Genomic DNA, 15,669 nt, shown 5'->3' on the forward strand with positions numbered 1-15,669 from the left:
GTCTTGTTTAGATGCGGAAAGATTTTGGATTTCGCCACTGTAGCACTTTCGTCTGTTTGTGGCAAATATTGTCCAATTATGAACTAACTAGGATCAAAAGATTCGTCTCGTGATTTACAAGTAAACTGTGTAATTAGTTTTTATTTTTGTCTATATTTAATGCTTCATACATGTGTCGAAAGATTCGATGTGACGGAGAATCTTGAAAACTTTTTGGTTTTCGGGGTGAACTAAACAAGGCCGTAGTCGTATTCACATCAATCCACGTGTATTGAGGTGGATTGGAGGATTGGAGTGGAACTTGAACTAAATTCCACCCCAATCCACACCAACACACATGGATTGAAGTAAATACGACAACATCCAAACAAGACCCAAAGTGGATCATTTGGTGTTTTTGGTGTTTTTGCAGAGCAGTCAGGCCTTGTTTAAGTCATGAAATTATTTGGGTTCAGCTACTGTAATATTTTCGTTTATTTTTTGTAATTATTGTCTAATCATGGACTAACGAGGCTTAAAAGATTTATTTCGCAAATTACAAGTAAACTCTGTAATTAGTTATTTTTTATCTATATTTAATGTTTTATGCATACCTCCAAAGATTCGATGTAACAGGAAATCTTAATTTTTTTAAAAAAACTAAACAAGGTCTCAGGCAGATACATGCAAATCATCCCGAAATAGTCCAAAGAACTTCTAAATCTTAATTTAGGTTGGCATATTCTTTCTGGGCCTCGCATGCTAATAATTCATAACTCAGGTCAGGCTGGGCCAAAAATGCTTGACAGCGAATGAGATTCGTCTCAGGTCAGGTCAGGTCTGCAGAAACATGCGAGACTGTTCTTCCAGTGCAACAAAGGGCTTGTTTACTTTCAAAAAATTTTACAAAATAGAAATAGTAGCACTTTCGTTTATATTTGACAAATATTATCCAATTATAGACTAACTAGGCTCAAAAGATTCGTCTCGTCAATTCCGACCAAATTATACAATTAGTTTTTATTTTCTTCTATATTTAATACTTCATGCATACGTCTAAAGATTCAATGTGACGGAGAATCTGAAAAATTTTGCAAATTTTTTGGGAGAGTTCCAAAATATTTTGCACACTGTAGCTCTTTCGTTTGTATTTGACAAATATTGTTCAATCATGGACTAATTTCCGACCAAACTGTGTAATTAGTTTTTATTTTTGTTTATATTTAATACTTCATGCATATGTAAGATTCGATGTGACGGAGAATCTGAAAAATTTTGCAAAATTTTTTAAAACTAAACAAGGCCAAAAACTAGGCGTCCAGCTCCATGCTACCGACAAAGACGTGCGCCTGGACCCGGAGGCCGGACCTCGTCGCCGCTGAATTAACTAGACCGGCGTGCGCCCAGCTCCATGCTCCCCTGCAGTAAAAAACACGGCGGTTCCGGCGGGCCTGACGCGCTTCCGGTGACACACGGACGAAGGAATCCACCCCACGGGATGCGGATGTTCCCCGTCCTTGCTCTCTCCTCTCCCACTCGTTTCGTTTCGGCAAAGCATGATCGCCGGTGCTCAAAATTCTCCGGTCCCCCGGCGCCGGCTAGGCTTCGGCCCGCTCGGTGAATTTGTCAGCCTGGCAGTGATGGATCACGAGAGCGCGTGCGTCGGCTGTTTATTGCGCTCCGCCTCAAGACCTGCGTGTGTTGTGGCCCTGTGCTGTGGGTCACAATTCACATGGGGCACGCGTATTCAGAGCATTGCAGGTTTGAAAAATTACGCGTTCCGACACGACTTTGCGGTGCTCGAACCGGAGACCATTTCTCTTTTTTTTTTTTCCGGCTGGACAAACGCCTTGTTTAGTTCGCAAAATTTTGTTTTTTTGCTACTGTAGCACTTTCGTTTTTATTTGACAAACAGTGTCCAATCATAAAGTAACTAGGCTCAAAAGATTCATCTCACAAATTTCAGGTAAACTGTGTAATTAGTTTTTATTTTTATCTTTATTTAATGTTTCATGCATGCGATCAAAGATTCGATGTGACGAGGAATCTTGAAATTTTTTGCGAACTAAACAAGGCCAAAATGTGGTAACAACTACTCCCACTAGTCCACTAGTGGGGGAGCAAAAAAAAAATCCAAGATTTTATGGTTGAAGAGAAATGCTCTTGATCTTAATTTCCGGGACCGGTTGACTTCAATTTTGAAAGTCAAGAGGCCATACTCGACAGGCCATGGCCTAAAATATTCAGAGCAGTAGCAGCTGCTGCTCCAGATTATAGCCGTTGGCAGGGTGTTGTCGGGAGGAGGTGTTTTCAAAACCACCGCGAGTTGCGAAATAAGCATTCGTCAGTGGCTGAACTGCACTTTTTAGTGCTGCAGGTGACAAAAATCATTTGAATTTGCTTTACATTTTCCTAGGCTACTATTCCCTTTATCCTAAATTATAAGTCATTTTAATAATTTTGTAGAGTTAAATTACTTAAAATTTGACTATATTTATATGGTAAAATAATAATATTTATGGTGTCAATTTAGTATCATTATATTGTTTATTAATTATATTTTTATATTATATCTATTTGATGTTATGAACTTTTATAATTATTTTTATAATTTTAGTTTAAAGTTGAGATATTTTGATTTTTCAATATTTATAAATAACTTACAATTTGAGATGCAGAGAGAATGTGAAGCGACTGCGTCGGAGGGACTTGAAAACATGGCCTCGATCGAGTGGCTGTTTTCCTATCCTACGGTTCCGTAAAATTTTCCCTGCATTGGATCTCCCTATCGTACTGCATTGAATCTGATTAAGGAGGTGTCTCTTCTAGTCTTTTCTTTACTTCACCGGCATCCAATGTTCTTGTACCGTTGTACGTACGCATGGCGCATTGCGTTTTCGTCTCCTCCAATTTCTTGTACGTAGCTTCGGAGCCATTGTCATACATTCCAATCCAAGGCGAGTCGCCGTCACACTTCGGAATACGGACATATACGTCGAAAGCACATCGCTATCGTATTATTTAAACTTGACCATATGTACAGCATGCAGAATGCAAATGCCAAATCCGAATTTTGGCCAAATGTGGATGAAGTCATGATGTGCCATTCACATGTATCGTCACGCGGAAAGATGTCATGTGCTTCTCTAACACATTCCTTCTCGTCCCATCATCAATATTTGTTTCCTTCCTCGCGCTGCAGTTTCGTTAGGAATTCAGCTAATGTTGGCAGGATCCAAGTTTCTCGCGGTTAATTAGAGCGTTGAACTCTAGGTGTCATTGAAACCCCTTGGTTGGTCCGGGTTTGAAACATGCCATCTGTTTAGTGCGACACCTCAGGAGAGTCTTTCGTGATGGATCACATTTTTTTCAGCACTACAGGGTCTAGATTTTTATTAGTGTTATCTATTTTTGTACAGTTAAATGTTGTACTATATTGTAGAGGTAAATTCAATCATTCAAATTTATCAGCGAACGACTTATATGTATTGACCTTTGTCTAGATATATAGCACCATGGCTATTCAACGTGTTTAGATATATCAATGGACGGCTTATATGATATCCTCGTTTGAGATTATTTGACGAATTTATCAGTCATTCAACAGTTTTTTCTCTCATAAAATAAATTAGCGAACAATATTTTCAACCATGACTTATCAGCCGAGCGAACAAGATGAGTAGCAATGTTTTGCTTTAATGCTGAGTAGAGGCAAACCATAGATAATTTCTATACCTATTAAATTGTGTACCTATTACACGTAGAAATTATATTGTCAAATGGTAGTTTTGCAAAACAGTTTTTTGTTCAAACACATATATTTTTCTCTATTAGCATGTATCTATTTGTCTGTCTATCACATTTTCATGTATGTCTTGGCTTTTGTGTAGACAAGGTTTTACATTTTTTTAAAAAAAATATTTTTCTCTTCTTCTATGTCTATATCTATACTTCAATATTAAAGAGACAAACATTTTCTTGCCATGGTTTTGTTTAGTTCTAAATTTTTTTACAAAATGGATGTTGTAGCACTTTCGGTTGTATTTGATAAATATTGTCCAATCATAGGCTTAAAAGATTTGTCTCGCAAATTACAGATAAATTATGAAATTAATTATTATTTATATTTTTATTTAATGCTTTATAATGCGCCGTAAGATTTGATGTGACGGAAAATCTGAATTTTTTTATAAATTTTTTTTGAAAACTAAACAAGGCCCTAGTCCATCCCTGATTCCCTCCCTCGGGCTCCTTGTGTTGCACGCCGACCACAGTTGGCCCGTTTCTGCTTCCAACCTCGTGTGCAATAGAGACTCCTAACCTTCCCTTCTTTTTCTTCGAGAGAGAGAGATGAGAGCTTGCATTTCGCATGAACGAATGAGGGATGACGGATGGATGGACACAATCGGCTCTTGCCTCTTGAACGATAAGGTTCCGTATAGAACTTTTGTTTTTGAACCCACCCAAATGTCAAAAATCTACCACTATCTTCTTTATTTGTGCCTTTAAATCTTATAAATAACCCCTTATTATTTTTCATAACCATTCAACTCATTATATATTGTGTCATCATGTACAATATTATGGATGGCAGATTATGGCAAAAAAAAACATGTAACACATAAGTTCCGTATATTATTTCTACAAATCGAAACAACTAATAAGAATATATAATATATCCATGTGTATACGCGATATTTATCTATATATGTATATTTCTAAACCACGTATAATGTTAAAGAAAGGTTATTCTTACAAATCAATTTTAATTCCCTATAACCCTCATGCTTCTTATTGTTGCTCATATGAGTAAGAATAACATATGTCCAATAACATTACAGAGTTTGATTATGAGATGCATCAAGCGGTACGACCTAATTGCTGAATATAGAAGTCATAGTTGAATATAGCAAATATAGTTGACATCTTAATTGTTGAATGTAGAAGTCATTGTAACTACTAGATTGGGAGTGCCTTTCACAAGGCCAATCTCTCAAGAGGGAATGAAGCACATTTTTATTAGTTAAATCTATCAGCTATTCAGTAATATTTTTCTCTCAAAATAAATTAGCCAACCGTTTCTGCTATAGGCCTTGTTTAGTTCGCAAAATTTTTTGTTTTTGGCTACTGTAGCATTTCGTTTTTATTTGACAAATATTGTCTAATTACGAAGTAACTAGGCTCAAAAGATTCATCTCATAAATTACAGGTAAACTGTGCAGTTAGTTTTTATTTTCGTCTATATTTAATGCTCCATACATGCGACTAAAGATTCGATATGACAGAGAATCTTGAAAATTTTGCGAACTAAATAAGGCCATAGTTTATGAGGCAAACGAACAAGCTAGGGTCTTGTTTAGTTTCTAAAAAATTTGCAAAATTTTTCAGATTTCCCGTCACATCGAATCTTTAGACGTATGCATGAAGTATTAAATATAAATGAAAATAAAAACTAATTACACAGTTTGGTCGGAATGGACGAGACGAATCTTTTGAGCCTAGTTAATCCATAATTGAAAAATATTTGTCAAATACAAACAAAATTAATACTATTTATATTTTACAAAATATTTTGCAACTAAACAAGGCCTAGGATGAGCTCTTCTTGAAACAAGCAACGACCATAGCACGCAAAAACAAACAATTCTCGTCCGCAGGCGAACCCGAAGGAAACAGTATCATCGCAACGGTCTCCTTCGGCTGGTGGCAACAAAAAAGGGGAAGAAAGGAGAGAAAAAAAAATCGGCAGCGTCTCCTGCACTCCAGAGTCGAAGACCCTCTCCAGAGTCGAAGATCGTGGGCTGCACTCGCCACTCGCTCTCGCAGGCGGTGAGGCGGCGCTATCAGAGCGGACTCCGCCCCCAACCCCTCCACGTCTCCCCACAGGTAGGCCTGCAACCATGGCCGCGGCGGCCGGGCTCAGCCGCCGCTGCACCGTCCGCAGCCAAGTCGACCTTTCGCCCTCCGAGAACAACCGTCTTCGTCTGGTCCTGGTAATCGCCTGCCCCTGCCCCCTTTGCTGCTATTGCTTGAGCGTCTCTGGTTTACCGGAGAGAGGTCGATGATGTTTCCTGGTGCTTACTGATGTGATCCTGGGCCAAATTGGTTGTTAGGTTTGGGGGTTTGGTTTTGCCTTTGCACGACACAGATCTGTTAACTAGGAATTCCCGGGTAGGCGGATGGTTTAGGAGCATTGCAATGACCAGCTGTGGGGGTCAGGGTGGTGATAGATTTGGACTAATCGGCGGTTCTCGGGTAGTGTCGACGTGCTAACCACCGCCCTAATTACGTTCGGAGTTGAGGGTCCACTGGAATTCATGCCTTGCCTTCTCCTCCACCACCTGTTGCCTGCTCCCTGTACAGCCTTGCCCTGCACTCAAACTCAAGGAAACAGGACAGATTCGTGCGTTTCAGCTGTCTAGCTTCTCCTGGTTGCTCTTCGTCTGGGTTTTATATGCTTTGCTTGCTACTTGTGTCTTATGATGGCGCGATTTTGGCAGGCTGTTTAAAAGGAGAGGAAAGGTAGGAGGAGGGAAGGAGTTAGTGTTAGAACAATGGGGGCTATTGGAGGTGACCAGTCGGTGCAGTGGGATAAAGTGGCTGGACCTGATGCTGTTAATGGCGGTGGAGGAAGTGTGGGGAGGATGGACAGGATACAGGTCCTGGTCAGGCTGAGGCCACTGAGCGAAAAGGAGGTTGCGAGGGGGGAGCCTGCTGAATGGGAGTGCATCAACGACACCACTGTCATGTTCCGGAGCACATTCCCTGATCGACCCACCGCTCCGACGGCATACACATTTGGTCAGTGCATCTTGCCCTCCTCTTTTGATGCTAACCTGTGCACTTGGTCATTCTTTTTGTGCTTCTATATGTTTAACTAGTCTGAACTGTATTTGAGGAAATCTTTAATACCTTTTACTGTAACCCAGTTGTTGTAGGAACAACTCCCGAAGCCTAATAGCTGATAATAAAAAAGTATAATTCCCTTCAAGAATCTTATGTGTTGTATTACATTTGAGGTCTTTAGAGCTGATGTTGGTTATCACCAGATAACAGGTATTAGACCACTACTGCATTTTTATGCACTCAATTCTATGGGAGTAACTTAGAGGCTCAGATGATTTATCGATGACTTTTGTAGCTCCAGTGGATTTAAGTTTTTAGTCAAATGTATAATATTAAAGCGGTGAAGACGGTTGTCCTCCCAAGCCACTCGCGACATTATTGAGTCATGACATTAACTGTATAGATTTCGTGTGGCGGCACCATCCTACACCTCAGATTCTTCCATTGGAGCTTCATCTAATCTGACAGCACCCCACCCAATTCTCACATGCACATACTAGATCCTTGCATAATGCATCTTTTCTTCTCAACGGATAAGCTTAGCCTGGCAACTATAAATATTATAATTTGACAGCACATTTCCCATTGCTTTTTACTCACATATACCACTGTTGACACTTAACAGAAATGCTCTACTTGCAGATCGGGTTTTTCATTCTGACTGCAGTACGAAAGAAGTCTACGAGGAAGGGGTTAGGGAAGTTGCCCTCTCTGTAGTTAGCGGCATTAACTGTGAGCATAGGCCATTCAGTGAACATATTTCTATTTGTGAAATGACAAAGCGTTTTCCCTGAATTAGAGCTTTTTTTCTCTGACAGCAAGTATTTTTGCATATGGACAAACGAGTAGTGGAAAGACTTATACCATGACTGGAGTAACAGAATATACAGTTGCAGACATATATGATTATATTAATAAGGTATAAGATCCATTCTCAAATCCCATGGTATTTTTTTTTCTTTTATTTTTCTTTGGTTGCGGCTATAATTAATCTAAAAAAATACTTCTTTTGGAAACTGTCATGGGCATAAAGAGGGGCGCCATAGGGCGCAAGTGTCCTAGTTGGGCCTTAAGCCCATTAGTGTTAATTAGTGTCTCTCTTAGTTATTTGTCTATAGGAATAGTACCATATTGTCTAGGCATAAGAGGTGTTATTCCTATGTACCTTTTATATTCAGCCCATGAGGCACAATGGAAATCAAGCAATGAATTATGAAGAAACAATTCTAGTCTCCCTCAATCTCTCAAGCTCTTGGCAAAGCATAAGGCCTAGTTATCCCAAAGCTCTTGGCAAAGCATAAGGCCTACTGCCCAATAAGTGTACCTTTTCTTTTTCAGCATGAAGAGAGAGCATTTGTTCTGAAATTCTCAGCAATTGAAATATACAATGAAGTTTTAAGGGATCTTCTCAGTGCAGAAAATACTCCTCTTAGACTCTGGGACGATGCAGAGGTGAAAAATAACCTTCCTAAGCACTGTAAACTGTAATTCTGCTCGGTTTGCATCTGTTGATGGTCTGGTGTTATTCTTTATACAGAAGGGCACCTATGTGGAGAATCTTACAGAGGTTGTGTTAAGGGACTGGAACCACCTCAAGGGGCTTATTGCTGTATGTGAAGGTGCAATATTGATCTTGCGGTGTCTTACATTATTTGTAGCTGGTGCTGGTGCTTAGATGTAGTCTCATGTTTGCACTATGTGATTGCAACAGCTCAAAGAAGGACAGGGGAGACCACCTTAAATGAAAAAAGCTCCAGATCTCATCAGATACTAAGATTGGTTTGTCCTTGTTTACATTAAGAAATTGCTTCGAAGTATGCTTTTTTCCTGAAATCTTTATTTATTAATTAATGCAGACCGTTGAAAGTTCTGCACGGGAGTTCTTAGGGAAGGACAAGTCAACTACACTTGTTGCTAGTGCTGTAAGTACATCCAGCAAATATGTGTTCTGTTTTCCTGTATCTATACATATGGAAAAAATTGTAAGCTCTAATCTTCCCATGCAGAACTTCGTTGATCTAGCAGGAAGTGAGCGTGCATCTCAGGCATTGTCTGCTGGCACGAGGCTAAAAGAAGGCTGTCATATTAACAGAAGTTTGCTTGCCCTTGGCACTGTCATTAGAAAACTAAGGTCAGTACCTTGACTCACAGTACATTTGTTCAATGCTAATAGGAAACACTTCTTTAATCTGGTATTAGATGCTTTGTTGGTTGATAAAACTTAAAGTTTTATCGTTTTATTTATGCAGCATGGGGAGTAATGCACACATACCATACAGAGATTCAAAGCTCACACGCATATTACAACCATCTTTAGGAGGTAATGCAAGAACTGCCATTATCTGTACACTGAGCCCTGCCACTAGCCATATTGAACAATCAAGAAATACTCTGTTATTTGGAAGTTGTGCAAAGGAAGTAGTTACAAATGCTCAGGTAAATGTGGTCATGTCTGATAAAGCACTAGTAAAGCATTTGCAAAAGGAAGTTGCTAGATTGGAGAGTGAGTTACGGCAGCCAGCTTCAAGTTCCAGTCTTGAAGCATTAGTAAAGGAAAAGGACAACCAAATTAGAAAGGTACATCTGCTTCCAACCTTTTGTCAACACATTTCTGTTCTTCTGTCACAATTGATGCATTGAGAAATACTTAAAACTGTTGTTTTTGTGCATGAGTTTTGTTTCTATATTTATTGAGTCATTTTCTTGCTTCTTTCCGTATCTATGACATATTCTTGCAGTCAGCATAGTTCCAATTTTTATGAAAACCCATTTTCTTTCCATATCAATGATATCTGTGTCCTTTAAATTGCAGATGGAGAAAGAAATTAAAGAACTCAAGTCACAGCGTGATTTGGCTCAGTCTAGGTTGCAGAATTTGCTGCAGACTGTTGGGGACCATGCGAAGCACTCGGTAAACTTGCTTCCTTGGTTTCTACTTAATAGCGCTATTCATCTTCTTATTTCTTCATAGATACATTTACTTTGGTTATGTACTTAGGGCTCAGGGAAGCGCTCAGCCCGCAGTCCTCCATCAATTGGAATACCCCCAGGCATAAGCAGGGATGATAGTTCTCAGATCTCTCATGATGATTCAGATCTTTACAAGGAAGTGCGATGCATTGAGACCAGTGGAACAGGAAGAAATGAACAGTTGGACCTGTCAGCTGGTGAAAGCAGTAGCCCTCAAGGTTCAAACATGAATTCTAGTTTGCATGGTAATGGTTCAAATGCATCGGTGAATTCTAGGCGTTCAAGGCTCCTTAGTGAATCTCCTATCACGTTGGAGCAGCATTTGGAGAATATCAGAAGGCCTTTTGTCAGTCTCGGCAGAGATCTAGGATCGTTGACACATAACTCATCAGGCTCCCGAATACTTGGCAGAAGCAGGAGTTGTAGATCACTTATGGGTTCTACCATGTTTGATGGCATGGAGATGGATGATGGCACCCCGCTGCATAGAAGTTTGGTTGGTTTCCCTGGAAGACCTGAAGGGGATCATAGAAGGGGATCTGCACCGAACTATGATGCAGAAAGTGAAACTCTTTCAAGGGCAGGAACCATAGTTTCAACCAAGACAAATGGTGCAGGCGTTACAGAGTTTACTGGTATAGGTGAATTTGTTGCTGAACTGAAAGAGATGGCTCAGGTTCATTACCAGAAACAGTTAGGAAATCAGGTACAAACTGAGTATCATAGGAATTTTATGCTCGTCACTGAAGCTCATTTAAAATAGAATGTGTAGGGCAAACTTTTGTTGCTTGCTAAGGTTTTATTCAAATGCACTTTATGCCCAGTTGCCCATTAGGGTAGGAAAAACTACATGTTACGCCAGTTTTGACCATGAGTTGCTTCTAGATGTTCTCTTTGAAGACTGTTTGCTTGTGTTTTCAACTATACATCTATACTGTAAAGTCTAGACTAATTTAAAACTGGTAATAATCTGCTGATTTTTCTTCCTCTATCAACTGACCATATTAATAATTTGTTAATCCTTGTTTCAGGATACAGATGGGGAATTTGGAGACTGCACCATAAAGAGCATTGGGTTGGACCCGATTGCTGATGCTTCACAATCACCTTCTCGCTGGCCATTAGAATTTGAAAAGAAACAGCAGGAGATCATCGGACTTTGGCATGCATGCAGTATTTCCTTAGTCCACAGGACCTACTTTTTCTTGCTATTCAAGGGAGATCAAGCTGATTCAATCTACATGGAAGTGGAGCTCCGGAGGTTATCATTCCTCAGAGATACCTATTCTCGGGGGAGCACCCCTAGCAATGCAGTAGTAGGCAGCTTGAACTCTTCCCCTGTTGCGAGGTAAGTAGTATTTCCTGTATTATAACTTGATGACCATGGTCACAGCGCCTCTTCTCAGAATAAGAAATGATTATCCAATGATATGCTTCATGCAGCGCCAAGAAGCTGCAACGTGAACGGGAGATGCTTGCGAGGCAGATGCAGAAGCGGCTCACAGCAGAGGAAAGGGAGCACCTGTACACCAAATGGGGCATTTCACTGGACTCCAAGAAGAGGAAGCTCCAGGTTGCTCGCCGGCTCTGGACCAATACCGAGGACCTGGAACACGTCAGGGACAGCGCCTCCCTTGTTGCCAAGCTGATCGGTCTCCAGGAGCCAGGGCAAGTCCTCAGGGAGATGTTCGGGCTCAGCTTTGCGCCGCAGCAGCAGCCGCCCCCTCGCAGACGATCCTCCAATGGCTGGAGATATGGGATCCCTTCGTTCGGCTGATCGGATGAACAACCACTTACAACAATGACACGGTGCAAGCGACTGACCAAAGAGATGTAACTACCCTCCTTTTTTTTAATCTTGGTGTGGTGTACTGATTTCTGTAGGCTTTTAGGAATATATCCACCGGGGCCATTTGTTTGTGCGGCTGGCTTCGTGCATGCTTTTCTGCCTAGCCGCCGCCCGTTAGGCCTCAATTCTATTTCCTGACTCTTTAGGGTTGACGTGCGCTGCAATGGTGCAATAGTAATCTGATGTTCCATGTCATCAGGGGGAAAAAAATCACTGGGACAGTCCCTATGGCTAACCATGGTCATCTACTGTGAAGTGTGAACTCATGATATGTATCTGCATATTGAATTATTGCATAAATTTAGAAGTAATAGTTGGAAACTATCTTTTTTATGAGTTGGATATATGCGAATTCATGATATATGTCCTACAATTGTCTCATGATGGGAGACCACGTCATTGTCGCACAAGCTGCAAATAAGAAAGATATATTAGAAAAAATATAGGCACTAGATCACGCATTTTGATATAATTTTTATTTTTTTAGTGCTTTTCTCTCGGTGCCTTCTTTTTTTTTTCACGTTTTCTAGACTCCAGTCACCTGATTTCTGGTGATATTTCACGCGACGTTTTTTTTCTTCCTCTGGTTCGAGGTTAGGGCCTTTGGTGACGAGATTTGTTGTTTTCGAGCTTAGAAGGAGGACCCTAGGGGAGGCTGGCCTGATCGGCGGCAAGCTTGGCAGCGGGGATGCCGTCGATGGGAGACATTCGGTTAGCAAAAGCCGGTGGTGTTTTTTTTTTTTTTTTGGGTTGGGGGGGGGGGGGGGGGGGGGGTTGGAGAATGCTGATTAGCGTGGTCAGATATAATGGATGCGAGGTCGCTGATGTCAGATATAATGGTGAAACTTGATTTAGTGGTGGCTGTGGTCGACGGCGGCGGTGGAGGCAGCGTGGACGCCACCGGAGTACAAGATGTGGTGGAGGCAGGGGCGCTCACGTCGGTTCTGAAGCATCAGGTTGTTAGGGTGGTCGTGGTCGTGGGCGGCGTGAACGCGGCTAGAGCTAGGCGGGGTGGGGCAGTGACAGGGGAGAAGACGTCGCCCGAGAAGTTGAAAAAAATTAGCAAACCCCTATTTTGTTCCGTTTTTCACTATTTGATTTGATACCTCCCAATATATGGTTCATATTTGTCACACTCTCCCCGTTGTATCATATTTGTCGTAGTTTCCCGACCATTTTTAGAGGTTTTTAGCAAGGCTTCTCCTAAGGGGCTCCTTCTGTAGAGCTGGAGCCGTTAGGAGGAGCCACAATTTGTGACACATCCAAAACAGCTCTGGCTCCACTGTTTTTCATTGAAAAACTGATCCTTTCAGAGGAGCCGTACTAAACGGATCATTATTGCACAAGCTGTAAGTAAGAAACATATTAGAAAAAAAATGTAGGTACTCATCCCACACATTTTGATACTATCTTTACCTAGTTAGCATTGTTAGTGTCTTTTCTGAGCACCTTCTAATTTTTCACTATTTTATCTCTCTCAACTACTAAAAAAATATCCCATCCCTTGTTTGGTTCATGGAGAGAAATAAGAAAGAGAATTGATGAGGGAATTCATATCTCTTGTTTGGTGTGGAGGTTTTGAGAGAAAAATTAAAAGTCAAATCACAATGGACGGTAATGATCTACTTTTCTTTTATTAAGGACACAAGTCCCACCAAATTTCCACCCCTCCCTTGATTAGTGGGAGTTGGTCCTCTAAACTCCTCTTTCCCTTTCCACCCAAACTCCCATTCCCACCAAATAAATAAAAGATTTCTAAACTCCTATCTCTAAACTTCTATTCCCTTTACCCCTAACCAAACGAGCCGTGACAGTTCTTTCTATTTTTGTTACTAATTGATCTCTCTCAATTGGTTCATATTTTTTTTGTCAAGCACTATAAAAAAAAAACTTCTAACAAATTGGATCACATAGGCAAATTGAGATGGAGGCAGATGGGGTGCATAGGGTGGGCCCCCTGAACAACGATCTAGGAACAATTTCGTTCCTTGTTCCAAGAGCAATCACATTTCTATAATAGTATAATAGTATAAAAAAAACTTTCTAAAAATACCATACCATGCTTCTTGTCTCTGGCGTTCTAGGAAAGTGGCCGATAAGGGTTCACCAGTGAGGAGCACTGTATGAATTGTTGATAATGCTCAAGAAATACGAGCGCAAAGCCTGCAATGAGCGTCTCGGTTATATTCAGAAATAACGAATGGAACTTGGAACATTGTACGCACAATTACCGTATGTTGTACATGAAAATCGAAGCATTCTGTTCCTAACACAGACACACAGTCCGGCAATGGCAGGGCATGGCTCAAACCCCAGAAGCTGGGAACCGCCGAGCCGGACGTCGTAGAAGCGGCACTGGCGCACTGCGGGAAAGCGCCGGCGGTCAGAGACGGAACAACTCCAGCCTCCAGGTCGAGGACGAGGAGAAGAAGCACGCGCAGGAGCGGCAGGCCGGCAGCCGCTTTCCATCCCCGCCGGTGGCCGGTGGCCAATGCGGTGCTGCCGGGGCCCATGGTCTCGAATCCCCTCCTGTCCTCGGTTCGTTTGCTGGTCCCTGTCCCTCACGGTCGGCAGCCATGAGCCCAATGAGCTCACGCTGTCACGCCCTTTGCTGCGCGCCCAAAGTTATTTTTAAAAGCCGCATGTGGCTATGGCCATGCCCCATGCGTTTCCACTTGTTTCACACCGTCTAATCTGATGTGCACTTGTGTTATGTGGCTGTGCCTACGCGTGCACATGAGAAGAGTGAGACCGTATTACCTCAGCACGATGTGGGGAGGAAGGTGACTGAAAGAATTGAGGGAGAGGACAATGTTGAGTAGCACGCGGAGGAAGTCAAATGTTACTCTAATGTTTATTTGGTACCCTTTGGAACAAAGGATTTACACAGCGAAGGATTTTGAAAAAAAAAAAAGAAAGCTCAGAAAGATGTCTTTGAAAACAATGTAGAAAAGACAGAAACAAGACAATGAGATTGGAGCTCATGTTAGTTTTTTTTTATAAAAATATTCCTATAGGGCCCTTTGGAACATTAGGAATTCCATACGATTTTCACAGTTCAGCGCAGAAACGTAGGAATTTCATAGGAGTTCCGTGGTAATCTCAAAGAAATTATTTAGAATTGCTCTTTTGTTCCAAAGGCTTTGTAGGAGGTTTTCCTATAGGAATTGAATCATTGAAAACTCATATGGCCAGTTTTGATCCTTTCAATTCGAAGAAATAATTGAAGTCTACTTTGTGGACTAATCTTTTTGATTTGGTATTTGATATTTTGGAACTATTCAAAGTTTTGGGCATATCTTAAATTCATGGGTGGAAGATAGAAGTAAATTTCACGGACCCTTACATCATGTGCAACTTATATATCACGCTCTTTAGATCACTCAATGCTCTTTGAATCGTTCAGTGTAGCACACAAAACCTGTGGCCAACAACATTACACATACATTACGTAAGCTCCATGTTAACTTAATGAATCTCAAGGATCCAACTTATGTTTTTCCTCCATTACATGGTGAAGACTTACATGTGAATGGGACGGTAGTGAATGGATGCGTCTTGGCGAAGGCCTTACTTAGCGCCTTCCCTCCAACATTTGATCATTCGATGTTAGGGGTATAATGTTCAGTAGTCATTAGTACTAGAGCATCTCCAACAACTTGGTAAAAATCACTTGTTAAATCTTGAGTTTTAGCGAGTTGCTATTTTATTTAGCAAGTCAAAAAAAAAAGTTCTCTTCAACAATTTGCTATTCAAACTTACTAAAATAAAAAAAGGGGTCAGCTAGCACCCGACACAAGGAAAGCCAGCTAGCATCCAGAATCTAGTGAAACATAGTAGGTAGAGTCCCCGGCAGCCAGCACTTTCCCTCGACCCTGACTCCGGCGATCTTCCCACCGCCATGGCCGCCGCCGGCGAGGCCTCCAGCAAGCTCCTCCGCTTCTCTCACGTGCTTCGCTCTTGTTTCTCCCATCCTCAATCATCTGCACCTACAAGCGGGGCGGCGAGCTCATGCAAGTAGGGCG

General features: G+C 41.4%; 1 protein-coding gene across 1 annotated transcript; it reads left to right on the plus strand.

Annotated features, from left to right (window-relative positions):
* Nucleotides 5,664-11,977, plus strand: LOC8075161 (kinesin-like protein KIN-7C). The gene is made up of 14 exons (XM_021459754.1): nt 5,664-5,972; nt 6,480-6,780; nt 7,468-7,557; nt 7,644-7,744; nt 8,164-8,277; nt 8,363-8,444; nt 8,537-8,604; nt 8,682-8,747; nt 8,832-8,956; nt 9,075-9,402; nt 9,638-9,736; nt 9,824-10,501; nt 10,827-11,143; nt 11,239-11,977. The coding sequence occupies exons 2-14, from the start codon at nt 6,534-6,536 to the stop codon at nt 11,570-11,572; spliced, it is 2,649 nt and encodes an 882-aa protein (XP_021315429.1). The 5' UTR covers nt 5,664-5,972; nt 6,480-6,533; the 3' UTR covers nt 11,573-11,977.

This window comes from Sorghum bicolor, chromosome 4 (assembly GCF_000003195.3).
Source record: "Sorghum bicolor cultivar BTx623 chromosome 4, Sorghum_bicolor_NCBIv3, whole genome shotgun sequence".
Lineage (NCBI taxonomy): Eukaryota > Viridiplantae > Streptophyta > Magnoliopsida > Poales > Poaceae > Sorghum > Sorghum bicolor.

Bases quoted from the DNA above. Each gene is read 5' to 3' on its own strand.
- LOC8075161 (XM_021459754.1), top strand. From the start codon at position 6,534: ATGGGGGCTATTGGAGGTGACCAGTCGGTGCAGTGGGATAAAGTGGCT. The intron at 6,781-7,467 runs GTCAGTGCATCT...CTCTACTTGCAG, and splicing joins TCCGACGGCATACACATTTG to ATCGGGTTTTTCATTCTGAC. The intron at 11,144-11,238 runs GTAAGTAGTATT...TGCTTCATGCAG, and splicing joins AACTCTTCCCCTGTTGCGAG to CGCCAAGAAGCTGCAACGTG.